Raw genomic sequence first — 27,705 nt, forward strand, 5'->3', positions numbered from 1 at the left:
TAGGAATATATACATATTATACATGATTTGCATACTGTGTGAAGCTAATGATTTCCCCCATGGTTATGTAGTGTTGATTGTGGTATAACTACTCCAAACAACCAGCTATTTGAATGTAAGAATATATACATATTATACATGATTTGCATCCTGCGTGAAGCTAATGATTTCCCCCATGATGGTAAATTGTTGAATCTGGTAAAACGAGTATATACATAATATATATAATTTGCATCTAGTGTGAATACTGTGTGAAACAAATGATTTAACCCATAGTGGTACATTAGTAAATCTGATAAAACTATCCCAATCAATCATCTGTATGGGTGTATCATTTACTTGAAGTACTTCACATATATGTGTAGCTATTTGAATATGCATGTTATCGTGCCCCTAATAGACATATCTAGTATAAGGGACCACCAACGTCAAAAGTTATTCGCGTATTTTTGATACTCAACAATGATGTCAAAAGTTAATGTTAAAGTTAATGCAGCCACGAATAGTGGAATAATTCGTATTATCTCACCTGGTTATATGGTTCTTACCTGTATCTCTCGTTAAGACACCCAAAGTTGTACGTAGTGCATTATATAAGTTGTCCGAACGCTGCCCTGTATGAAGGAAAATAGGCATGGACATTTATTTGGAAATCTCAAAGGTTGTTATAATCACAAAGCATTATAAATGTATAAACAATACCAAATAATTGAGCTTTGCCAGAATATGTTATAGAATTTGATATACAATTTGAAAATGTGTTTGTAACGGCTTTATATCTAGTTATAAATAGGTTAAACGTTGTCCTGGTTGCTCATATATATCGTTCTTTTTTCTCGGTGAAATACAGTATAAATAATTAATATCACTGTACATTCATAGTGGTCATGGGCGGGGTGTAAGTTGATGGTACACCCGCCTCTGAAACAGATTGGCGGAGTTGCATTTAATGGTTTTTAATTTTTTTGCAGCGAAATACACAATGACGTCATTGAATAATTGGTTACAAAAGAAACCAATTATATGGTCATACATTTAAAATTAAGTCGATACTAGTTAAATTTGCGTGACGCAACGATCCAAAAAACAAATGTATTTGTTGAGTTCTGTGTTCTCGATTTCAATCCAACAGTTCATTAAAGCAACAACACGTTCTTACGTGTATCCGTAGACTTTTGGCGCTGGTACATATTCTGTGTGAGATATTACAGTTTTCGTGATTCGTTATAATATTTGAGAGTTTGACAAATTATTCAAGCGAAGATCCTCGCCCGAGCATAGAATACAACTATTAATAACAATCTGCATGTTTGAGAATGTAGTATCTTATGCATGCTTTGACACTTGTAAAATTCGACACATACATCATACATGCCCAATGACGATTGTTTCACAATCTGATCAAAATTAGCCGACAGGCAGCCATCTTGTTATTTGGAAATGTTGTATCATGAACATGGTTTGTCATTTTCATTCAAATTACTTATATACACTGTACATTTTAGATTACAGTTTGTTTCATAATCAGATCAAAGATGGCCGACTGGCAGCCATCTTGCTTCTCGGTTTTCGTTCAAATCTGTTATAAACATTATACATGTTGCGACAAATGTCCAAAATGATTAGTTTCGTGTTCGAGTACAAATTGAACAACTGGCAGTTATTTCAAAATGTATCATTGAGGTGTTAGGATACATGTCCATGACAATTAGTTTCACAATCATTCCATGTAGATATTTTTAATTCCCTAATTTTTGTGAATATTTTTGTCATTTTTGGTAAATTAATATTTTTGACTTCTTATTGATGACTGTTTAGATTTTTTTTATTTAATGATGATATCTGCAATTCTGTAATTGTAAAACAGTATAATTAATGGCTATAATTATAATCAAGTATTTGTCAAGCATAATTACTATATTTTGACTTCTTTCTGTTTTTTTTTCAGTGCAAATGGTGACACGTTGGCTTCACCACTTGCCAATGATTCTCTGTGTGTAAGGTCAGACAATTAATTGTATGTTTGTGTTTAATGCAACACATGCGACAACTAGGAGTATATAAAGTGTGTTCCCTAGTTACCATTTTCTAAGTATTGTTTGTTGGACAGTGTTTAAATAAAAATTGTTTAAAAAACAAATCGAGAGTGGTTTGTGATAGTTCAAAATAAAATGTCCACACACACAAACTAATCATTCTAAAAAAAGAATATTCATTCATGATATGCAGTTTAAAAGAAGACCTTTCATCGTTGAAGAAGCTCAACAAATTTAATTTGTCATTTAAGTTTAGACCATCGCCACTAAATTATTTGTTAATAGTGCAAAGTAAACGTTTGTGTTAGGGGTCACATATTTCACATTGGTGCTAGTGTATATTTTTTTATTTGATGTCAGTGTGTGTTACTTTATATTTTATTTCAATGAATGATATCAGCAAGTGCAAGATTGAAGTTCAGCAAGGAACATTTGCAACACAGAGCATATATTACTCTACACTGCAATCATACATATTATCATGCAGCAAATTATATTATGTCACTTTGCTTAATATATTAATACTTTTATATGCCACATCTGCCCAATCATTCCAGACCTGTGATCAATTTCGTGCAGCCTGTTCAATCAAAAGAAAAGATGAATTTTACCAAATCCTATTCAACCTCGTTCAGCCACATTCAACCAAATTAAAAAGATTTGACAAAATCAAATAAATTGATATTATATTATAAGTGTCAAACCGTGATTGCATTTCAGGTGTATCATGTTTTGATTGGCATGTTGTCATACACCAACTGAGCTTGAATCATACCAGAATGTTTGACAAAACAATGAAGATTGTGTATGTTGCTCACGGCTATTAATTTAGCGTACAATTGTAGTCGACACCCATTATTAATGTGTCTGTGTTCAAACCCTTTAGTACGCTTTTAACAATTTAACTCATGCGAGCATAAACATTTACCATACAGAAACGAGAATTATAGACCTCGACATGAATTAGTCGACCTTCAACGAAATTATTTACGCTGAAGACATTAACCTTTTTCTTTGAGCTGACTAAATCAGCCACACCAAAATAGTGTTTGCTTGTGTGTGAAAAAAAATGGCGCACGCCAAACAACATGCCATGCTAATTCATCAGATATTATTGTATACGTCTCTTCAAAAAAAATAAAAGTCGCTAGAATTGTTATGTTTCAAAACATTTAACAACTTCTATCTTTTATAAGTGTCACGGCAGCCTCGTACGTACTCTGTCGTAGCTTTGAGATTTGTCAAGAGTGAAAAAAGAACAATCCAGTAGTATAGTAGTTATAGTAACTAACAACTGCGTGTTTAATATTAGTGTTACAACAACTTGACATTAAGGAGTTTAAAAGGTTTTCTGTGTTTTATTTTTTAACGCCTCAATTTTCATCACGTTACGTGATTTTCGTCAGTTATGTTAATTTTATTCAATTGTGTGTTTTGAATAGCGTTTTTAGTTTCGATCTTTTAGTTATATTTAAAGAAAAGTTGTCATTTGTTGCAGAGCATTCCTCAGTACGTTTTGGGGATTTCTCCATTGTATCGTTAGGTATTGTTACATGATATATGTTTGCATGTCAATTCCAGTTTCGGTTCGCATGTCAGTTTCAGCGATTTGAGAGATGTGAAGTTGTGTTTTTGTTGATCGTTTTAGACGTATCAGTCAAAGTGGTATCAACAATGGCGACACAGAAAATGTTATCTATGCAATTTCTCTGAACCTGTTCCGTTGCGTGATACTTGGCATGTAACACCATCAGTCGGTAAATATATTCGATAAGGACGTTCTTCATACGTAACAATAACAACTCCATCAAGTTTATCTTATTCGCATAGCATATACACCTGTCTGCAAAAATATTTGACGTGACACAATTCAGGTTTCTTGCATCCCAGTGGTATAATGCTCAGAGTACTCAATATTTACGGGCCAATTAATTTTCAAGTATTTCGTTTGGAATAAATTATGGAACTCCTGATAATATTACTTTGTTGGCTGAATAAATAGCGGCTAGATAAAACTACTACCAATAGTGCCGATACCGGGTTTGCTCAACTAAGCCAACCGAATCAAGAAAAATAATAACGTGACCATTAGCCCGAGAAGCTGTCACGACATGTTGTGGTCCAACAGTCTCAGAAATAGCTCGAACGTAGCTTACAATAGTGGCGCCACCAATTGATTCGCATTGCACAACATGTTTGCGAATCAATCCAGAAAATGAATTAACATGTTGACTTTTTATCTTGGGTACCAGCGTGACCGAATGCCACAACACAGAGATATAAAACCAACCAAAAATCAGCCTAAAACACATAAATAACGGGCAAATGAAACCACTGAAACCTGAGACTGACTTTGTCCTCAAAAGTGAAAAAAAATGACGAAATTCCAGAAGCGGTGTACCAGCTTGTGTTGCTAATTAGCATAAATACATACATACATTATTTTCTATTTTGAATTTTCTTTTAAAGTAACTTAAATAGTTTTAATGCTAAGTAACTGTTTTTTTATTTGTTATACCGAAATATATTACTCAATTGAAACCTATTGTTGTAAATATTCTTCATACCGATATATAGCAAAATAATTATGCCATTTTCCAAACACCTAATAAAAAAATAAAACCTGAATCATAGTTAGGGTCCCAAGTTATCATTTCGAAATATGACATCGTGATGCAGTTCTTACCAATTTCAATTCTCCCGGCAGATAATTCAAAATATAAATTAGTTTAAGTAATAATCCAGTATGATTGACAAGCCAACCTCAAGTTTGGCAGGAGTGGATATTTAGCTTTTGTACAAGACATAATCTTGTACATGTACTTTCAATTTCCTGAAGTATTTACACTTAATTACCTTCAAAAAATTCTCCATACTGAATTATGCCTTTTATCCATTCATGAAATTTATGTACAGCTGTAAATACTTGTGGTAGACGACATCCGTTTGTGGAACTCGGTAGTCCTATTAAATACCACCGATTATCACTCTGTAAAATAAAAAGCAGTGAAATACATATCCGTTTATCTAAACTCAATAGTTCAATAGAAGTATAGCAATATACATGTGATAAAGTACATTTACACACATAAATTAGAAATTGTATACAGTTGTAGCTATTAACAATTAATGTACAGGAAAATGATATATGGACCTCAAGACCAACCATGTCGGGTGGGTATCCTTCGGCATCGGCAGCAACCGCCATTTATTTCACATATACAAATGTTCTCATGAAATCCTGCTTCATATAGTTTCATAAATCGTCTAGCAAAGGTGCATAATTAGATCCCACTAGAATACCAATGTTTTGTTGAAAGACATACATAAAAGTGCTTTTTTACCCTTGTACAATATATTAGTATCGTGTTGAACACGTTTCTTATTTTAAAAAAGCTTGATGAATAATTTTTTTTTCATGTGGTATGTAGTATAACCCCTGGAAAAGTTAAACATTTTGATGGCAGCCATATCAGAAAAAATATCTTGCTATAAAAATTCCAGAGGAAGGAAACATTGACCTTGGATTTGAAAGACTGCCAATATATTTGATGTTGTTGCAACTATAAGGCATGGTAGTAGCTAATTTTCTAATCCAAAAGTTTTCTTTTCCATTACGGAAAAGTGAACTACAATGGAAAACGAGTGAGCAAAATTTTTAAAGTTTTGTGAAGTTAAAACTAAGAGCATTATACATTCCATGGCGATGGTCATTCGTTTTATAACGAATTGCTTGTTCTGTTTTCTCAACACACACCAGACCACCCAATTCAATTTCGTAGATTTTTATTTTTTTCTAAGTTCTCAAAACATTCAATTTCAAGACTGTTAAAATGTTACTCAATTCTGAAGACTGTCAGTATATTGCAGATTTTTAACACCGTATTTAGTTATTGTTGCAGTAAAGCAATGACAGAAAATTTCTAATAGTCAGAAAGTAGATGCGTATATTGTCTTGTATTTTTTGGAAAAAATATTTCCTTCTAATTGTACATTATATTAATAATATCCTGTGGGATGACCCGAGAACATACTGATTCATAGTGTCCCATGTAGCTTATTGGGACAAATAATGCAAAATATATTTGCATGCAGCAAATAGAATAAACACATTTTCAATGGTAGAATGTCATATACTATCAGATATTTATCACTTGTAAACAAACACATTATATTTTGGTCATGTTGAAGAATCAGACTTAAATTAATTTAATACTAAAATGGGAAAGAATGATAATTGTTGTACTCGCGACATTACAGCCAATCAAACATCAGAATCTTTGTACAATTTGCGTTTTTTTAACTTTACGCTAAAGAAGTAGGTGTTGAACTAATACCTTTTGCTCCAAATTATATATGTCCTTGCACTAAACAGTGCCTGTACTGCTATTATTTTGGCATTATTTTTTATGTTTAATTCGAAACAACTAGTTGAGCACTTTTAACATTCGAGTGTGTAGTTAAATGCGAAAAAGATCTAGCCTCATATTCCAAGCCAGATCCCATAAAGTGAGATGTAATCGTATAATGTATGTTCCACCATGTCAATGCAACTAATTTTCTATAATGAAGGGATTGTTATCATGGGATCATATAGTTAGATTCAAAATTGTCACAAATGCAAACCTCCTGGACCCCGTAATATACTAAAATGCGACGCATAATTATATAATGGGTGAGTTGTGGTGTTTTTCTATATTCAATGTGATTTACTTTAAACGCTTGTGATGCATTATAACACGTTCTAGCTAATAACTAAAATGCATATAAGACCACTGTTGGTCTTATTTGCAATCATATATATGATATACACTTTCTTGCCTTGCTCATATATGGTCCTTCACCTCCTAAGCACAAATCCTTTCGTGAGTGTTCTGCACAAAACTTATCATCAGCGATGCGTGAACTTAAGTCAAAACAAGTATTCCAATCACGTGTTGTAAGGACAGCCTGTGGAGAAAATTATATTTAGATTGCGTATTGTATATCGCTAATTGAAGTTAGTATGTGCATGTTGTTGTCTAATGCTGTACGATTAGCTTCCCGCTTCGTAACACATGTTAACTATCGGCGTGGAATTATTCAGCAGTACTACAATATAGTGCAACTTGCCGCCATTTGTAAATTGTTTAATCGCCCGTCATATTTATCAGTGGTTATAGTTGTCACGTGTTGCGTCACGTCACGTGATAATTGAATTAAAACACAATGATTCGACCTAGAAGCGGCTAATGACTTAAGCGTGTCGATGAACGGGCATTTATAATTTATGATGCTTTTTTCATAAACCACATACATATTTTTATTCGCCACGAGTATGTGTTACAGTCACTGTGTTGTACCATGAAAGTTATTGTTATCCAGTTTAAAATTCGTAAATCGCTGTCATAACGAGGATGAGATGTAACACGAATTGTTCCTTACCATATCAAAAGCAATATTTCATAACTAAATATTACAATTGTGAATAATATGCACTATAGAAATAATTTAACATTAAAAAAACGAGCACCCTGTCGGCTGAGATAGCTCCGCTGTTAGCAATGCACATTTCAATTAAAGAACAGAAGATATCATTAGAAAATGAACAAAACAAAACAAAGTATCAAAACAATCAGACTTGCGGTTTTCAACAAGAAGTGGAAAATATCACTTTTTACCAAAAATTACAAAAATATTCATCAAAATTAGAGAATTGAAGATATCATCATGAAATGAACAAATCTAAGAGAGGTCTACCCAAGGTACATATACACCAAGTATCAAAGCATTCAGGCTTGTAGTTTTCAAGAAGAAGTCGAAAAGTAAAACATTGACACGAACGACGGACGACGACGGACAATCACTCATATGATAAGCTCCGCTCGACAAAGTCGACAGCGGAGCTAAAAATAATATACAAATTACAAGACAACTTTAATTAATCTAATTTATAAACTGTTCATAGATTAGTTTTCAAATAATTGCTGAAACATTCGCATGTATCTTTTTATGTTTTAAGTAATACTTGAAGTGCCTGTGAAGTGCCCACCCACATATTTCCCAATTTGGATTTTTGAAATAGACAGTTATTGATTTTTGGTTGAAAATGAAAATTCGTGTCTGAGTAAATTTAAGATATTCCTTGTGTTGTAGCCACGCCCACCTATTCTGAATCTAGGTGAAGTAAATGGGCGAAAACGACCAAACGACAAATTATGAGAGGAAGCCATACACTTGCGCTGTACTTTTATAATAAACTGTTAACATATATATATTTCGGAGCCTTTTTGAAACGTGTTTTTTGGCGGGCTTAGCAATGCGTATAAAAATAGTGTGAGAATTTATGCGTTTCCAAACGATCTGAAGTTGTGACATCAGTAGACAAAAGCCTTAAAATCAGTGAGAACAAGTTGAGATAGGCATTCTTCTTATACCGTCATATCGCAGATTCTTACCGCGAATATCTGTCCTTACTCAGTATTTATATAAGAACAGCTTGGGTTTAAAGACAAGTGCTGAAAAATTTAACCTGGCATAGTACTAACATTGTTTAAAGAAAACACTAGGATAGAGACTTTCCGTTTCCGGCATTATGAAATTCGTTAGATTTTATGCAAAAAATACAGTATTTATTAAAGTTATTTTTCATACATGTGTTGTTGAACACACTACATAATTTGTTTCAGCTTCTTTCAGTCATAATTCAAGACAAATAAAAAGCAAAAATATAGAGAATACACCAAACTATCCTTTTTCTGTGAAATCCTTGTGTAATCAGTAATTATGAAAATTATGTATAAGTGCATAGCTAGTACATTTCGTTATGAATTATTCTTAATATAAATTTCTGAATTATCTTGTCAAAATCAGTTTTTTCAGCATTTTTTCTTCCAAAAAACGAAAGAATTTCACAATGTCGAAAACTGAAAGTCTTTATCGTAGTGTTAGAACTAGATTCCGGACAAGCCTATATTCACCGCGTCGGCTTTCTAAGAGAGAGAAACGTCGGGTAAGGTTTTCAAATGTTTTGAGAATCTGAATAACGTTTTGTAGAGACCATGTAGTTCATGTTATGTAAGAGGTTGCAAGGATGCGAAAACAGAACATTGCGCAGCACGTTGGCAATCGTTTTTAATTACGCTGATTTTTGTTTGTGATTGATGTGACTTCACACTTCTTATTTTGCAATTTGATTGACGTAACAAGTGGACCGTCAATATTTTGCGACCGCGTTTTTCTAATATGATGTCGTAATTATAACAATTACGATAACTCGAATCACACTCTCAATTTTTTATGTGTTTCGCTCTCAATTATTTTTATTATGCAATCAAACGCCGTCATTCACGCACTTTTTTCGGCCCGGACGTTTCGGCCAAGAGTTTCGACCAGGGCGGAAGTTTCAACCCCGGGCTCTCTTTATTAAAATAAACTATCTTCAGTATTTGAAATTAGCCTTACAAGTAATGTTGTCGACATTGGTAAAGCCATACAAAAATATCTCCCGATAAGATCAAGCAAACAGTGGTGGTAACATACAAGAAAGCAACGTTTTACCACATGTATTGTCAATATACGTAATGGACATATGAGGACATTATGATTTGCTTTCATTGTGAAATTCACACCTATCGTTATACGTGTTGATATCAGTTATTTCATAACAATGAGTGTTGGCAGTATAGGTTTGTTTAAAGATATTCGGTTTATTCTGAATTGTAAAATAGTGATTTTACATGGGCATTTTTAGTTGTATTTTTACTTACATTAAAACCAAGTAAATATATACAAGTATTTAAGTGTCTAATGTTTATACCCCTTTTTATTACGTTTTTATTTTATTATGTTTACAGAAATATTTAACATGGTCTATTACGTGATGTCGGCATACAGTTGTTCATAGAGATATTTAATACATAGTCTATTACGTGATGTCGGCATACAGTTGTTCATATAAATATTTAACACATAGTCTATTACGTGATGTCGGCATGCAGTTGTTTACAGAAATATTTAATACATAGTCTATTACGTGATGTCGGTATGCAGTTGTTCATAGAGATATGTAATACACAGTCTATTACGTGATGTCGGCATATAATTTTTCATAGAAATATTTAATACACAGTCTATTACGCGATGTCGACATACAGTTGTTCATAGAAATATTTAACACATAGTCTATTACGCGATGTCGACATACAGTTGTTCATAGAAATATTTAATACATAGTCTACTGTAAACTCTACTTTAGCCGAAACGTCCGCCCTGGTCGAAACTCTTGCCCGAAACGTCTGCAGCCGAAACGTACGTCCATCCATTTGAACAGTAACTGTGGTTTATGAATCATCGACTCATTATATCATTTTTAATTATTTATGTATTTCATTGATCGTTCAATGTTTGGAATGTTAAAACATGTTGAATCTTTTTATTTCAAATAGACGATCGATGGAATTCACCTAGTTTATGAACATATCCAGTAACCTGACAAATAACTAGAAGACAGACTAAACTTCAAACTCGACTTTCACAAACAAATCGAAATGAACATAGGGATGTCGGAGAGTTCCGTGGCACTAGATGTCGGCACTTCAGCCAAATGTATCGACCACATTACAAGTGACTTTGATTGTTCAGTACACAGCTGATTGCGGCGTAATGTGACACTGATTGTGCAGTACACAGCTGATCGCGGCGACCAGCTACGCCAATGTAGAAGGGATATATTTTCTATCTACCGAAGAGTCGTCGGCGGTAATTAGTGCAAGTCGCGCCCATGTCAAACGCAAACGCATTGCTTAAATGATTTTATTGAAAAAAAACATTACGCCAGAGGGACTGTCGCTCAAATTATTGTCGACACATGAGAAAGAAGTTCGCCATGTCCATCTTTTATGGTTGCTAAGACCAACACAACGACGTCTGACAATTACTGTACATGTCAATTAACATTTATAATAATTTATTTAAAAACAAAACAAAACAAAGGAAACAAGACATTGAATGACTTTTCCCTGGTCGTGACTAATATATATTAAAATTGGTGAAAATCGTTTATAATGTCATCAATTGCTTGATATTTTGATATAAAAATATGTATATTTAAATATGTATTTTAGGTATGTTATAGGTCAATTAGAGAATTGTATTTATTAAATTAAAGTTACTGTATATATGTTTGAACATCCAAATGAATAATTGTTTTTCTATTTATTTAATTCAAAGAAAACGGCAATACTATGAACGACGATGGTGGTATGTCTTGCATATTAATAATTCATCCATTTGTGAATAGTGTCCAGCATAAAATGTCAAAAATAAAACTTGTTTGCGAAAACTAGTTTAAAGCGGGAGAAAATTGAGTTCCAAGCGACGATAACACACTCTAGAAACGCAAAGGCTCATGGGTAGACGCTTATTGTAAACAATGACACGCTATGGCAATCTGACGTATGCGCAGGTGACAACTCCCCCGCTTTAAGCTAATACTAACGACTTAGAACAAAAAAACTCACTTATATGTTCAATATATATATATATACATTGCGATGAAACTGGTTTATTTTGGAAGCTGTTACCGTCGAATTCGCAAGCAACAGCAAGCAACCCACATAATATCGGACACAAACAAAATAAACAACGCAATGTTTACAGCAAACATAATCATGATTTTATTCGAATACTGCCTGACACATGTGATGATACATCAATTAACTAAACCGAGGGTTTATATGTGCTTTTTATATGTTTTTCAATGCAGGACCACCCTCTTTCACGACGTCCCTCGGTAAGTCGCGGCCCTCGATAAGTCGCGGTTTTTGCTTGGATCCCGAAACCCGCGACTTAGCGAGGGGCCACTGTATATGCACGAAAAGTTTGTCTATTTTTTTTATTAAATTGACTAAAATATAGGAGAGTTATGCTTATTTTCAAATAGGGTTCGTTAGCTTCTCCGGCGTTTGCTGGAGGTAGCGTTCACCCGTTTCACCGTATTTAATTTCATACCTCACTGAACGCTACTTCAATCTAGTGCAGGTAATAATAATCATATAGGAGAGGATCGTTGGGGCGCTCTAGTTGACAACATTGCATTGTTGCCTAGTATTCTGTACTCAGACCGAATTCCGTGCGTAATTGTGCCAGAATAGGATTTGCCTGGTCTTTCAAACAGATGGCAATTACCCGAGTGCAATTTTACTGCATTTCTGTCAGCTACACCGATTGTTGTTTGGGGCATACGTTTGTTTCTGTGACTGTAGTTTTTTGCATTTTTTTTCTTTCAATCCCTCAATCTCATCTAGTTGGTCACCAGTTAAACTTAAAGATCATGTTTTCATTGATGGAGGTTCGCGATTCAATTCATTTCAAAGTCACAACACGGAGAAACAGCGTGCTGTCGTTCGTTTAGGCACCGACCCTCACTGTGTTGGGGACCGTGGTTTAGGTTTTGTGTGGCGAGCAACAATCACCCAACGACCGACGCACACAACGCCATTAACAACAAGCAATATTATGGTATTTTTCAGATGTTTTTAATTCAATATTTTGTTAAAGTAGTACCAATCTTACCTCTTGTCGCACAAATTTCTTATTAGAATAATTTTTCCATTCTAACATAGAACCATTTGTGCCTGGTTCAAGCAACTGTTCAGCTTTTTCAACTGAGGGCAGACACGCTACAAATATAAAACATATGTAACATAAAATTTCTTGGTATTATAAATATAGAAATTATTCAAGGGTATAATGCCATATCCGATTAGAGAGGTGAGTAGTAAGTTTGACAAGAATGGATGAATATTGAATGACAAATTAATAAATGAGCAATGATATATGTTATGTTTCTATAGATTCAACTATCCGTTCTTATATCAATTTCAGTGATAATTTTTAATCATTTGATGATATTGTTTGAAGAGAACAAGTTTTTGTTAAAATATACAAATTTGAATGAACACGATTAAAACAATTAAAAAACTAAGGCTGACAGATTTGAATAATTAATAAAGTATTATCGCCGTATAAATTTTACCTAAAGGGTGACTGATGTTACACCGCGCCCTATTTGATATTGGTCTCATGGCAATGCATTCAACCCGGATAAAATAAACTATAATATCATACGATTATCTTTTGTATTTGCTCCTTTATATTTCGATACTATCAAACCATTGAGTTTATTAGTTATTGAGTTTCTGGAATCGTTACCAAATATATAGAGTTGTCGACAAGTATTGCATAGATGTACACAGGTGACATGAATACATTTTGCTGCGTATTTACTATACCTGGCTTGACCTGTTCTGTGAAAACAACATGTTCTGTCAATCGAATAAGGGCTATGTCTGCGGTTAACGGATAATATTTATGATCAGGATGCACAAAAATTTTGTCCACATTAATCCTACTTTCCCTTACATCTTTACGGGAAAAGTATTTTCTGGGGTTAAACGTGACGAAACCTTCGTAGAAACTACGTGCACACTTTGCATCTGTCACAACCCAATTTGTGGATATCAGAGTTCCCTCACAAAAATCCTCCGAAATTCTACTTTCTTTAATTAGCCAAGCCATCCAGGGCCACTTCTCTCTTTCTGCGTCTTGTCCGCCGACTATTCTTTTAGGTCTCGTTGGTGCAATACCGCATTCTCCTAAAAAACAAGACACTACATACTCAGTTACGAGCATTGTGAAGCTATTTAAATCCCAGGGGGGTCATTCTATATGCCGTTACTACCCCATGTGCGATCCAAATTTAGCGGAAACGTACGGTGTTAAACACCTTCTAAAGCGGGCCGGTGCGTGAGTTAAATAAGCCTCCTTTAAAATGCCAATGTCTGCAATAGGCCACAAGGAATAAACTCAAAGAGTTGTTGCGTCCTCTGTAGGCCCCGCTTGCAACGACCTGTCCCAAACACCGCCCTAGGCCCGAATTTGCCGTCCCATAAAACAACGAATGACACCAAAAGGAGCTTGTTTGAGTTGATCACACTCCACTTGAGTGCAAAAAAACGGCAGAAAATTATCGCAATATATAATGTAGGATGTTCTCAATATATTTTTTGTATGCAATAAGGGGTGTTGTTTCTTCAATATGTCAGCTCTAAGGTATACTAAATTTACATTGCGTCCGCAATAAGGATATGTGTTGCCAATATGCTGCCAGCCCTAGGGGTCTATTATGTTTTCGCAAGAATGCACATGGTGTAAGGGTTTAATATAGGGTGACCCCACTGGGATTTAAATTCACTCTTCACGTACGCATAATTACACATGCAACAGCGTCTGTCTTATGTTATATGAAAATACATAACCAGCAAACAATCGACCAAACCAACTCATCTGTCAAATCTGTTACGCAGTTATGCTTATTATTAAGAGCACATGTTTATGATTTCATTCTCACCTGTGCAAAGTCCCTGGAACACGCATATACGGACACACACACACAGACACATAAATATTATTTATACACAACATTTCCATCTATGTACAAACATGTACAAACGAATACATTTCAAATATGTTACACCACAAAGTTATTAAGTTCATAGTTACATGTGCGCTGTAAACAATATGTGAAAATGAATGGCATTTAACATTTTAAAAAGTCGAAAACGCGAAGTTCATGTTCATCAATGGGCGACAGGACGTTGTTGGGACACGACTGGTTGTTGAACACATGCATTGAACGATCTTCCCTTCCGTTTTCCGTCCAGCAGAACATCAGTTCCAGTACAGTCTTTGATCATGATTTTGATACAGGAAATGTGGATCGCTGCTTTGAGTGTTTTAAAAATTTAGCACATATTTAAAATAGGCCATATTTATCATCTTTATCTTATTTTTATAACAATTTTTTTACCATAATGAATTATTATCCATGACTCTCATAAGGCAAGGTCCTTTTCCTGTTTACACAAAAGGCAGCTCTCGATTTCCCACAAACCAGATTTCAAGAAAAAACAACACTTGGTGTGGCTATGCTGATGAGTCCTGTTAATCACTTGTCTAGCCCAAGTTTACAGAAATTCGTGGTTTATTCAAATTAAAGCTGATAGCACTAATACCCATAAGCATCAAAAGATATAACAGGTCAGTCAGACTTGCTTCGACAGAGAACAGACGTGAGCTGCATAGACATTCCGTAATGACAAGCTAATATAAACGTGTTACAAAGTGATGTGGCATTGACCATTTCTTTAAATTACATTTATTTCAACGATGGTTGTCACAGTGTAAGGCCTGCTTATCGCTAACGAGAGGGCACCCACAGAACTTACACTGGACAGGGGGTTCTTCACTGCTAGTATGGGGTAGGCATGACAATAGCACTGGAAATGAAATACATACACCAAAATATCGAGTTAAAGTTCCTGGCTTTAGTACCTCTCAAAATAATTACAAAAAATAAAGCACAGAAACATACAATGAATAAAGTAACTAATATAGGGGATTGCTTAGGGAAGTGTGCATTGGTGATAACTCACAGTTTCAGGATGTAATAATATACGACAGTCAATGGATTCTGCAACACAACGAAAAAATACAGGAGTCTTGCTTGCTAGGGAACGGTGGTATTTTGGAGGGCATCGCTGAAAGCAGGTGATCGCAGAGCAGTTCATACAAGTCTCACAGAATGATGGTTGAATCCTGTATTACCTGATTCACAATATCGCAGTAGCTACACACAGGAATACTAAGTTGAAATGATGGACCTAAAATGTCCTCAGTCTGTCAAATTTATAGCCATGGTTCAGTGGCACCACCTGGGTTTTCATATAAGCCAATCAGAATGTAATCTTGCTAGCAGCTCTGTCAGGTAGGCAACTCAGTAGATCATAAACCTCCTTTGTTATTCAAATAACAGCACACCTGGTAGATTTCAATTCCTCTTCCAAAGTTGCAAACACCCTTTGTTATGTAAATCACAAGCATACCTGGTAGATTTCAACTATCCTTCCAGAGTTGAAAACAAATATGACCTGTATGACAGTTATCACAAGGCAATGCACACCGTTTTCCCCCACAATATCATGCACACTTCCATTTGCAGGGTTTTAGGTAATATGACAAAAACATAGAATAAAGGATGCGGACAATGGCGTTCATCTGAAATGCAGAATTGACGTATCATATCTATTTGCCACCCTTTGATCGTTTAACTTCGACACCACGAAGATGGCCACGATGCACATATGCTTATGATGCTGTCAAGCTCGCTACGGTCAACAATAAAAAAAATATTCAATGTTCAGCGTTTACACTTTCACTCGCATAAATGATGCTACTAATACGTGGCAAAAGTAAGATAATAAATTTAAGACGATGCATGCAAAACCTGATGACCACACCACTTGTAACGCAAAATAAAACTGCTGTATATGCCGACTAATTTACATTTCCTCATATGAACGAAGCCGGTCAGAAAAGGAAAGTCGGAACTTGTATTATCTGAAATAAATAGTTTTAGTCATATGTTCACCTACTGTGGGCCGGCGCATGTGTACACATTTACATCACGATTTTGTCATTTTTCTTAAACAACTGTAAAAGAGCCACGAAGAAGCCAGTAAATTAATTCGTACCGAGTCACATGTAACATTATTGGTCCGTCATCGGCAACTTTGCGTCTGGTTCGAATCTCATTCCTGTTACATTTACCATCATATGCTGCGCTATTTCCGGGATACACTCTTTATTACCAAGTAACAGTAAACAATACTAAACACAGTATTCATTTCATTAAAACACGACCAGGGGTATTTCTGGCTCGTACTCTCTGTGGCAACTTTTTTAAATTTGCGAACAAAATTTTTATTTTCTTGAATCCGCTATGTGATAATGAGAAAAGTATGACACAACCTGTTTCTGCTGCTTAACGTCACGTGACGTGATTGACAGCAGTTAATTATTCAAGCTTAGTAGCGCGTCTCTTTTCCCGGTTTCTGTTTTTGACAATTATCTGACAAAATCTCAACTCGTACACTATTTATTGTCATAAATGCGAACTGCTGTGTTATCCACAGTCACATACATCCACTTCGGCACGACATCGATCTGTAATTTTGGAAAATACGTCTTTACCGGAGCTTGGCTGGAGCTGTTTACTGTAGTGTGACTTTCAAGCAAATAATCCCTATTGTTTAGAAGCGTATGTATAGTATACCTGGGTCTTTAACCTATCCCATTTAGCGACAGAAAAGTGTTCCTGGCATGGAGTCCTTAGCCATTTTTAGATAGGACTAGGAATTTCATAATTTTGAAATAAACACAAGGCAGCTATCGATTTCTGGCGAACCAGACTTTTACCATATTACACCAGTAAGGTAGGTATCGTAAATAAGTCTCCACTGCAGATTCCCGTTATTTTGGTGAGAGGTGAAATGTACCAACACCTGAAGTCGTTTTTTTCTTTTCATGCAGTGATAGGAAATCGCACAAGTTTTCCTGCCAGAATTTTTAAGACAGGACTAACAATCTATCAATTCTCTAAATTATAAAGTAGTTTGTAGCGTTGTATATGTGTAAACAACTGGAATTAACGTTATTAATTGCAATTACAAAACTTATCTGAATTTTGCGTGTTTTGAAACTTCTAAGCGCAAAGACATAAGTTTAAATTATATACGTAAACTATCTTGGTGCGTAGACAGAAATGTATTTCAATATATTTACATTCTTACCCCCACATTAGCAACATCAACTGACCATGTGAGGAATACATTGGTTGCATTGAGATTTGTTTCAAAACTATACAATGCATTTATACCCTGTAGTAGAAACCTTCCCATTCATATTCTTTATAAAAGTGACTATAATTATACTTCGGGTGGATTATTTCATCTCCGATGTTGAACCACATTTAGCCATATACATGCAGCTGAGCACTCATTATTTGCTTCTAATCATTTTGCTCTTGTGACTTTCTCGAAATCGTTATTGTATTTTTTGCTTCCACACTTATAATACTCTTTGTATCAAAGATATATATGATCATTTTCTGATTTGAAATTTGAACTCACGTTGTACTCCAGGACTCTATTGGATTAATTTGTGTTCTGATGACTATATTAGATGAACTTTTAATATTGTATAGTCTAAATAAAGAAGTAGAAATAACATCAAACATAATGTGACTTGATTTGAATTTGATTTAATATAACGTGTAGCATACCTTACTTAATATATATTACAGCAAAAACAGTGAGGGTCGTCACTTTGTGGGTGTGTTGTCATTTGGTAGGTGTGAATTTAAATGGAAGTTTCACATGGCTTTTAAGCGAGTCCCGACAACCATGGATATTACACGTTGGAGCTGAACAACTAGACATCACAAGATGACTGAAAATAACCAGTGGTTGATATCCAGATACAATTGACAAGATTTGTGATTTGGGAATATGACCCTTGAATTTATTTAAAATCATAATAACATAAAACTGAACAATTAATTCTTGATAACTTCCCATCTTGTTTGGTTAGGATCCCTCGTTTTGAATTCAGGGTGTATTAGGAGGCCTTCTCATTGGTACTGTCAGCTTCTGGACATTGTTTTTTTATATGAAGGTATTTCTCTGTATTCTGACGTTATCTCTGCTCTGATATTTCCTTTATTTTGACGATAGTGCATAAGGGGGTGCATCAACAAAGGTAAATCAGAACAGAAAGTTGTTCTTGAGTTTAAAGAATTCTCAGAAAACATAAAACTTTTGAAACCTTTCCCGCAAGAGAATAGTTGATACGACTGGTTAAGTTGAGACCAGGACTTGTCTAAATTCTTGAAATAGTGAAATTTTATAACATAATTTTCATTTTTTACTACCAAAATATTACTCTAAGCTATACATTTGAGGGAGGGGTGTTGATATTGTGATGTTCTGCTTCCATTGGTTTTGTTAGTTTTCCCTAGAATTGTGGTTGATCATTGTGTCCTTCATAACAAGGTATTGTGGTAATACTTGATTGGTCACATGTTTTACAATGTCATGATCTTTGATGAACTTTGATATTCATGCAATGTTTCTTCACTAAAATAATCATTAAGGCAATTTGCAATAGAAACTGGTTCATTATTACTAGAATACGTGATAGGAAGTTGTAAAGCAGCTAAATGGTTCAAGTCTAAATGGTTCAAGTCTAACATACTGTTATGCACAGTATTTTGATTTATATGTGTTATTATAGATACCCATAAATATACTTTGTAAAGTATGTACTGGCATATTATTACTGTCAACGTCACATTGTTCTAATATATCAAATATAATCACAATAAACTCATGAGCATCATTTTCCATAAGAGGATTACATAATTCTGTACTTTTAATGTATTTCTGTATCTATGCCTCACTATTAAAGCTGTTGTTACCCAAATACATCTGGATTATAAATGGTTCCCATTCACATAACAAACAAGATGGTGTTTTATTTTTTCTGCATTGACGGATTTTTGATTTGGTAAACATGTAGCTTGCAAATGCTGGAGTGTGTACTAATACTTGATAACATTTTGATAACATTTAAGTCATATGTTTTGTAAACCAGCACCAGGGAGTCCATTTATAACATCTATCCAATCAGTATTCACAATATTCTTTTGATACAGGTGAAACTGATTTAGTAATTGTATTACATTTGAAGATATTTAACTTTGATTTGTTATTCTGTCAAGTTTGTTCATTAATTGGGTAACAACATGTAATTATACATGATTACCTGTTTTTTTCACTATTTAGTTCAAGGTTTTGTTGTTTACTGTACTGTTGAGGCTGTGACTCCCATGCTCTTATTTCCTGCATGTATTGACAATTTTGTTCATGTTTTAGTCTAAATCTCTTTTTCTTAAGGCATTCTAAATAATGATAATATTGGAAATCACACTTATATAATTGTGGAAAGTTAACTTAATGGTCTGGATATTAGCAAATACTGCTTAGTTAACAACTACTATATATGCCAACTTATAGTATAATTATCTTACATGTATGTGACTTAATAGGATATAACTGATTGTGCAGTAATAACTTTAGAAAACTTACTGCACTGAAGTTATAGCAACTTATAGTATAATTATTATATTTGAACTCTGGGATGTACCTATTGCACTTAGTTCGTAACTCACTGAACAATGAGGACTAGTACCGAGTACAACTGCTTACAGTAGAATATTATCTTATAATATTATCAGTCCCTCACGAATGTGGTTTATAAAACTATGTAAACTAAAAGAATGTGTGTGTACTGATGACAGTACCAAGCTCAAGCAATTGTTGGCAACTGAAATTGAATATAAACCTTCACCAGATCTAATTACCATACAATGACTTCTCACAAAGATCAAATGTTAACTAAAGTATAAATAGAAGACATTTTCAAATAATGAACTCCAGATGGCCCAGATTATAATAAGATAGAAAAACATACTCATTTCACAAAATGGAAATGAAATGACACACATAGTTGTACAAAGTTAACCCAATGCAGCTATTTGAGAAAATTGCTGATCACAGTATAAACTTACAAATGTGTTTGAAAAAAACATTTGGAACAGATCTAATTTCCATACAGTGACTTCACACAAAGGTCAAATATTAGTAAAAAACAAAGGCATTTTCTATAATGAACTTAAGATTGCACTGGTTTCAATAAGATGAAAATGTATACACACTTACACAACAATGGAACATTTCAAAGGATTTCAAAACAACTATTACACCATGGATTTTCTCAGTTAAATCCTGATACAGATTAGGATTGAAATTCAAAACATTAAAATTACTTATCTTCATCTAAAAAAGCAATTACGTTTTAACTAAAAAAATAATTACTAATGTAAAGTTCACCAATATTGAACTTGGTTATCCTTACACCTTAAATTTTAAACTCATAGGGTAAAAATTACTCGCGTTATCGCGCCCACAAGCGAAAACCAATCAGTAGCCATCTCTCATTAATTATGCAAGCAAAATACACCAACTTCGAACTTAGCCATCTTTGCATGTTTGTTTATAACATATATACTTTTGAACCGATCGTGTGAAAATTACTTGAGTTATCAAACACACAAGTAACGCCAACAACAACAACAATAACAACGCCAAAATCTTTCCCTTACTATATCTTTCCTTTTGTTTACAGTACACTACGTGCAAGGCAATGATAATGTCTGATTTAAATTATTACATAAATTTCAAATAACGATTGATCGATAACGATAATGTATAAATAACTGTAGTGTAAATAATCGTTCCTTTGACAGTGTGGGCTTGGTCGTGTCCTCCTCAGTAGTAGGTACTGATAGCTTAACTGTTGTCAAGATAGTCTGGAAATTTCAGCTTCTGCCCAATGAGTACTGCTACGGCAACATTGACGCACCACTGGGCTCTGGGCGGTTCAACAGAGCTGAACAAATAGCACAGCAGGCGATGTGTGAGGGTGATGGTCATTCTTCGCGGTGGGACTAGCACATAATGTGCTATGGGTATGCTGTTTTGATCACATAGCTTCTTTGTAATGATTTTAAGAGTACGAAACATCTGGGTTAATCTGATGTGCTCAATAAATATATAAACAAGTTCGTACTTTTCACTACAGAAAGGACAGCTGTCAGTGTTTTGCAATTTGGATTTCAATAGAAAGCCTCCTGTGGGATAGGCCCCGTGCAAGAGGCGCCACTGAAGATACCATTCTTTTGTGGTTGTTGGTGTGATGTTGCTGTCAGTATATACGGGTTGATGTGCATTTTGTAGTGAAAGAATGTCTTCCCAGATGTTTTTGTTGACCTCGTGTTTTGATATTTTATTTGTGCATACTATAATTTAATAGATGGAACCTTTTATGGGATTGTATAGTGGACAGTTTAAGAGCGTGTTATTGTGATCATCCCTGTACAGTAGTTCTAAACGGTAGGGATTTTCTGTGACTTGGGTGCTACTACTATTGCGATTATTTATAATTTCTTTGAATTTTACAGGGATTGCCTTATAGAGCAATGTTGAGAAGCCTTTTTGAATAGATTGGTATTTTGCCCTGTAGTTCATCACAGTCTAGTAATGTGTTGATTGACACCAGGTCACCAATTGTAGTGACTCCAGCCTCACGAAAATGTGTGAAGGTAATTGATTCATTATGGATTGGATGCAGTATCAGTTTATTGTAAGGTGTATTCAGGCGTATTTTGAAAGGAGACATCTGTAATGAATAACTGCTGTATTTCAGGTTGTTTACTTCACTAAGAAAAAGACTTGCGAAGGTGAAACAATGATTATTGAAACTGGGGTTCAGGTATCCTTGGATGTATTGTATATGAAACAAGGCAATACGTGATGGGAGGTGAATAAGACCCTGTCCACCTTCACAAGAAGGTAGGTAGACTATTTCAGCGGGAACCAATGCCGACCCTGCCAAAGTAAATCCAGAAAGAGTTTCTGTATTTAGTTGTTTATATGTTTAGGTGGGCAAACACGCGTATGTATGATTTTGAAGGCAACCAGATGATTGACTATGAGAGTGCGCCCTCTGTAAGTCATATTTGGAAAACCACTCAAGTTTAGATTTTATTTTTCCCACAGTATCGTACCAGTTTCTCTCCTCATATCTGGAATCATTGCCAAGTACTTTCAAGCCTACATTGTCCCAATTGATGTTTAGAGGTTGTCAGTCTTGGTCTTTCAACTACCAGCCCAGAGACCTCGTGATGTCGCATAATTAACACGTGAATTGCTGGCATTTTTATAAATAGTTAGCCAGTCCCTCAGGCTATTGAAATCACCATTTCCCACTTAGAAAGTAACTGACGTCATCAGCGTATGCAGTGAGTGTTTTTGAGCTGCATTGGAAAGCCTTAGACCATGTATACCACTTTTCGTTATAGTTTTATGTAATAGGGGCTCAGTAGCAGCGAGTGACCCTGGCGTAAGCCACGCATAAAAGGAAGTGGTGAGGTGAGGGAACTGTTAACATGAATGAGACATTCGGTTTGTGTGTAGATAAGTTTTATATATTTGATGAAAAACTCACCAAACCCAAAAGCCGCTAGTGTTTTCAGAAGGTGCTCATTGTGTACACGGTCGAAGGCCTTTTCTTGGTCCAACGAAATGATGCCCAATGTGATGTTATTGTTGTTTGCATACGTGAGGACATAATGCACGAGATTGGTATTTGTCTGCCAGAGATACAATAACTCTAGTCAGTGTGAATGATGTTACGTAGCGCAAGTTCCAATCTAAGGGAAAATGTCTTTGCGAGATTGTATAATCGGCACACAATTGACTTACAGGACGGCAACCAGTATTAATGATCTTCAAGCTTGCGTGAGTTATGTGAGTAATGTTTTTGACGAATTAAAAGACCAGATGACGGCACTGAGGGAAAAGAACAAATAGCTCAAAACAAGATTGACAAAAATGAGGATTCACTCAGCGACCTGCAACAATATACATATTCCCAAATCGGAAAAAGGAAAAAACAGATGAAATTGTTTTCTCGGTAGCGACCGCAGTAGGTATGTATATTTCACTTCCGGATATTGACATTTCACACAAACTTCCACGCAGATCAACCCGTCAGAATCAAGAACCAGCACCAAGTATAGTCAAATTCACCAGGCACACAGTTAGAAAGGAATTATATGCTTCAAAAAAACAATTAAGAAACAAAACCAAATATATGGCATTATTCGGAAATAACACTAGTTCATTAATGAAGACCTCACGCCAGCAAACAAACCCCTGTTTTTAACGAATCAACAATGCAAAGCAAAGCAATGGAAGTACATATGGACACAGAATGGCAGTATACTTGTAAGGAAAAACAACAGAGACAACGCCATACGTATTTCAAAGAATGATGACATCGAACACATTGCATAACAAGTACAACCATGTCCATACACCAAGCCATCCATCCACCTCGCAATGAATTACCAACAATCAATTATAACAGTTAAACTGTTCTTAAGTGTAGGATTAACAAAGGTAGACTTTTCAAAACAGTAAACTTCTTTTTTGCATCTAAATATTAGATACCTCACAAAGGATTTTCATGATTTCGTTTCCTTTCTCATTATTTTAAACCACCCACATTTATTTATGGGTATTACAGAAACCTGGTTAAACTCCACCTCAAACCCTATTCTTTATAATACCCCTTCTTACAATTTGATTACATGTGATCAGGATAACTCACAGGGCGGAAGAGTAGCACTGTATACTGTATGCTCTTTGAACGTCACACGTATTAACACGTTTAGATCCTAATCAAGTTTATTCCGCCATTTATGAAATTTTTCATGGTATATCATTAAAGCATATACAGGTAAATGTAAATGAAAAAAAAATCACACAACAGTCCCCGCAAACCTTGGATATGTAAAGCTCTAATTAAATCAATTCATACAAAATACAACCTATTTAGTAAAATGAAGAAACACCACAAAACACTGAACTCAAAAATAAATATAAAACGTATATAAACACGTTGACAAAACTCAAGTCAACTCCTCAAGTCAATGAAATTCTAAATAAAACTGTAACGAAAAGAGCCACTCAAAAACTGCATGGCGCTACGCTAAACAAAACAATAAGTGATAGTTTAGACATTGCAGATAGTTTGAACTCGTATTTCACTAACATTGGACCGAATCTCGCTGCCAATATCACTTGCCCGCCACACAATTTTAGAAAATATTTAAGCGAAATTTCCAGAGCTTTTTTATTCGTCCTGTTTTCAAACGAGATGTTTTAAATAAAATTAAGTCACTAAATCCCCTTAAATCGCCTGGACATGAACAAATTCACCACAAACAAGTTATCTATGCTGCAGACGTCATCTCAAGATCGCCAAAATTACCCCGATCTTCAGAAAAGGTTTGATAACAAATGTTAGTAATTATCGCCCAATTTCCATTTTCCAGTTTTATGCAAAATTATTGAATCGCTTGTAAATAAACAATTTATTGACTATTTAGAAAAAAACAAACATACAATGATAAACACCTAATTTGGTTTTCGCAAAAAAACACAGAGTCAAGCTTGCTCTTGCAGACTCACTCTCAGACATAGCTGCAAACCGTGACAATGGATTCAAAGTTTGATCAGTTCATTATTTAAGATAAAGTTTAAAAAGTAGACGTAGTGCGATATAAAAATATAGTTCATAAAAGTTTTTCATATGGTAAAATTTACAGGTAGTCGTTACGTTATTGCATCAGCGAACAGAAGACAGTCGCCTACTACGTCAGCGATGGCGCTGTTTTCACAGAACTTCACCTTGAACGTCTCAATGGAATTATGCAGTAGGTGAAACTTGAATTCAGGCGTTATTCTTCTCCTTACTCTTGTTTTGAAGCACTGTAGTACAGCGGTTGGCTCCATTTCTTTTAGCTTGTTATACCGTGTGATGTGATGGGCTACTTTAGCGGTATTTAGCAGGTAGCATAGTAGTCGATATACAGATTAAGTACGTTTTTTGTCTGGGTGGACCAAGGCAGTACCAGTGAATAGAAATATGATATATTTCAAGCAATACTGAGATCATTGAGTGCTTTAAACAAATGTAGCAGCCTAGGGCACTCTAGAAAAATGTGAAACAAACCATCTTTATCATTGCAGTATGGACATTTGTCAGAATTACGAATGTAGGATTTTCGTGATAGAGTGAACCCTTTTCAAGTTTATATAAAGAATAATTTAATAGCACTGCCTGGTCATCAGCTTTATATATAATCGTCCGGCTTAGGTCCGCCATTAAGAGAATTTTTCCATTCTAACGGAATTGCTCTTTTTACCACATCAAGAGTCATATTTAAAATTCGCCTTGAATATATTGGCACAAGCTCGTGAATGTATTCGGTTCTAACCAGCCACTGTCATCAACCAAGTCTCCAATCTTTGTATTTCCGGCTTATTTGAAGTGCACCAGTTCTAATGGTGCTATTTGTAAATGATGCAAAATGAGTAGGTTTTGAAAAAGGGGTTCTTCGCAGATCTTGGTAAAAGTGTCTGGCCTACATTTCGGACTATTGGTACTGAATTCCATATGCATTCGGGTATCAGTGGTAATTTCTGGAGGGATAATTACAAATATTTGTTTGTCATAATTAATTTGTTGTATCTGTTGCAGGTAATAATTAGTGAGAGTGAAGCAGGGGTGGTTAAGACCGGAGTACAAATATTGTTGAATGTAATTTAGGCGGTAACAAGATATGCGAGTATGGAGGTCAATCAATTTTTGGCCACCCTTCCTGACTGTTAGATCAACAATTTCTTTATGAATCCGGTGCCGATCATTCCAAACAAGTTTAGAAACAGCTCTTGAAGCTCATCAGTGATTTTGTTGGGCGGACATAAGAAAACAAATTTATTTATCAAGGGTGCAAATTTTTTCCCACCATTAAAGTTTGGCTTTGATATTGTTGACCACGTCTATCCAGGTTTATTGCTGAATTATTTCCAATATACACGCCGAGAACCTTTAAACCTTCAATATTCCAGCTATTATTAAGTGGTGTATCCGTGCGTGATTTCCAGCTACCAACCCATAGACCCTGGGAATTGGTATAGTTTATGCAACCATTACTTGCAATTTTATAAACTCTTAACCAGTGACTTAGTTTATGAATATCACCGTTATTTGTTATAAAAAAGCTAATGTCACCAGCGTATGCTGAAAGGTGAATTCGCTTATCACTGGAGTTTTGTATTTTAATACTTTGAATTTGACTAGTTCTTATTAGTCGCCGTTCGGACGAATTCCGAAAACGGGGACCTATAATTCGGTCTTCGTCCATGCGTCCGTGTGTCCGTCCGGAGTCATATCTCAGAATCCCTTGGACCGATTTCGTTCATTTTTGCATGTGCCTAGTACTTTATGTGGGACATATGCACATGCAGTAGTTTAGCGATTCGATTCAAAATGGCCGACTGGCAGCCATCTTGTTTTTTGAAAATGTTGTATTTTGGACATGCTTTGTCAGTTTTCATTCAAACTTGGTACATGGATTATACATGTTGGAACACATGTCCATGACGATTTATTTCGCAATTGGATCAAATATTTTCATTTGTATTTGGCACATACATACATCATACGTATCAGTGTGTTTCATAATCAGATCAAAGATGGCCGAATAACGGCTGTTTTTATTTTTGGCTATATTACTACTACACGTGTTTTGATGTAAATAAACAATCTGTTGTATACGCCACTTAGAACTCAAGTTTCAAGGACACGATTGCGACAAGCGCTCCGCTTTAATACATGTATGACTAGCACAAAGAGAACTTTCAAAAATTTAACTGGGACTGTGTCATTTTCAATGACACGTATTATGTAGAAATGGTCCTACGACAATGATGTACAACTGGCCAGACAGAGAGCATCCTTGGCGCCCACCTCGAAGAAAACTAACAAGACTTGTGAGGGTGTCATTCACCCTTACCGCGCTTTGTGTGTCAGAATAAAACGAATGTATTTAATATAATTTCCGCCAAAACCGAATGACTGCAGTGATTTGAATAAATAATCATGGTGAACGATCAAAAGTCTGTTGTTGATCCAAGGCGACGACTGCAAGTAGTGTATTGGTGAGATTTGAGTATGAAATAACATCACGCACAAGATTCATATTGTCAAATATTTGTCTACCGGATACGCAGTAAGATTGGTCTATATGTATTATTTC

At 35.1% G+C, this 27,705-nt stretch overlaps 1 protein-coding gene across 1 annotated transcript in view; it reads right to left on the reverse strand.

The window, feature by feature from the left end:
• Positions 1–4,884: 4,884 nt before the first annotated feature.
• The window catches only part of LOC102805312 (chymotrypsin-like protease CTRL-1), a 131,787-nt gene continuing 108,966 nt past the window's right edge, over positions 4,885–27,705 (reverse strand). Inside the window, exons 5-8 of the mRNA XM_085506021.1 lie at positions 13,310–13,672; positions 12,591–12,697; positions 6,858–6,986; positions 4,885–5,025 (exon numbers count right to left, since the gene is read on the reverse strand). Coding sequence (XP_085362147.1) covers positions 4,885–5,025; positions 6,858–6,986; positions 12,591–12,697; positions 13,310–13,672 — 740 coding nt within the window. The remainder of the gene's footprint in view (positions 5,026–6,857; positions 6,987–12,590; positions 12,698–13,309; positions 13,673–27,705) is intronic.

The sequence above is a fragment of the Saccoglossus kowalevskii genome, chromosome 12 (genome assembly GCF_978046115.1).
Source record: "Saccoglossus kowalevskii chromosome 12, keSacKowa6.1, whole genome shotgun sequence".
NCBI classification, from domain to species: domain Eukaryota; kingdom Metazoa; phylum Hemichordata; class Enteropneusta; family Harrimaniidae; genus Saccoglossus; species Saccoglossus kowalevskii.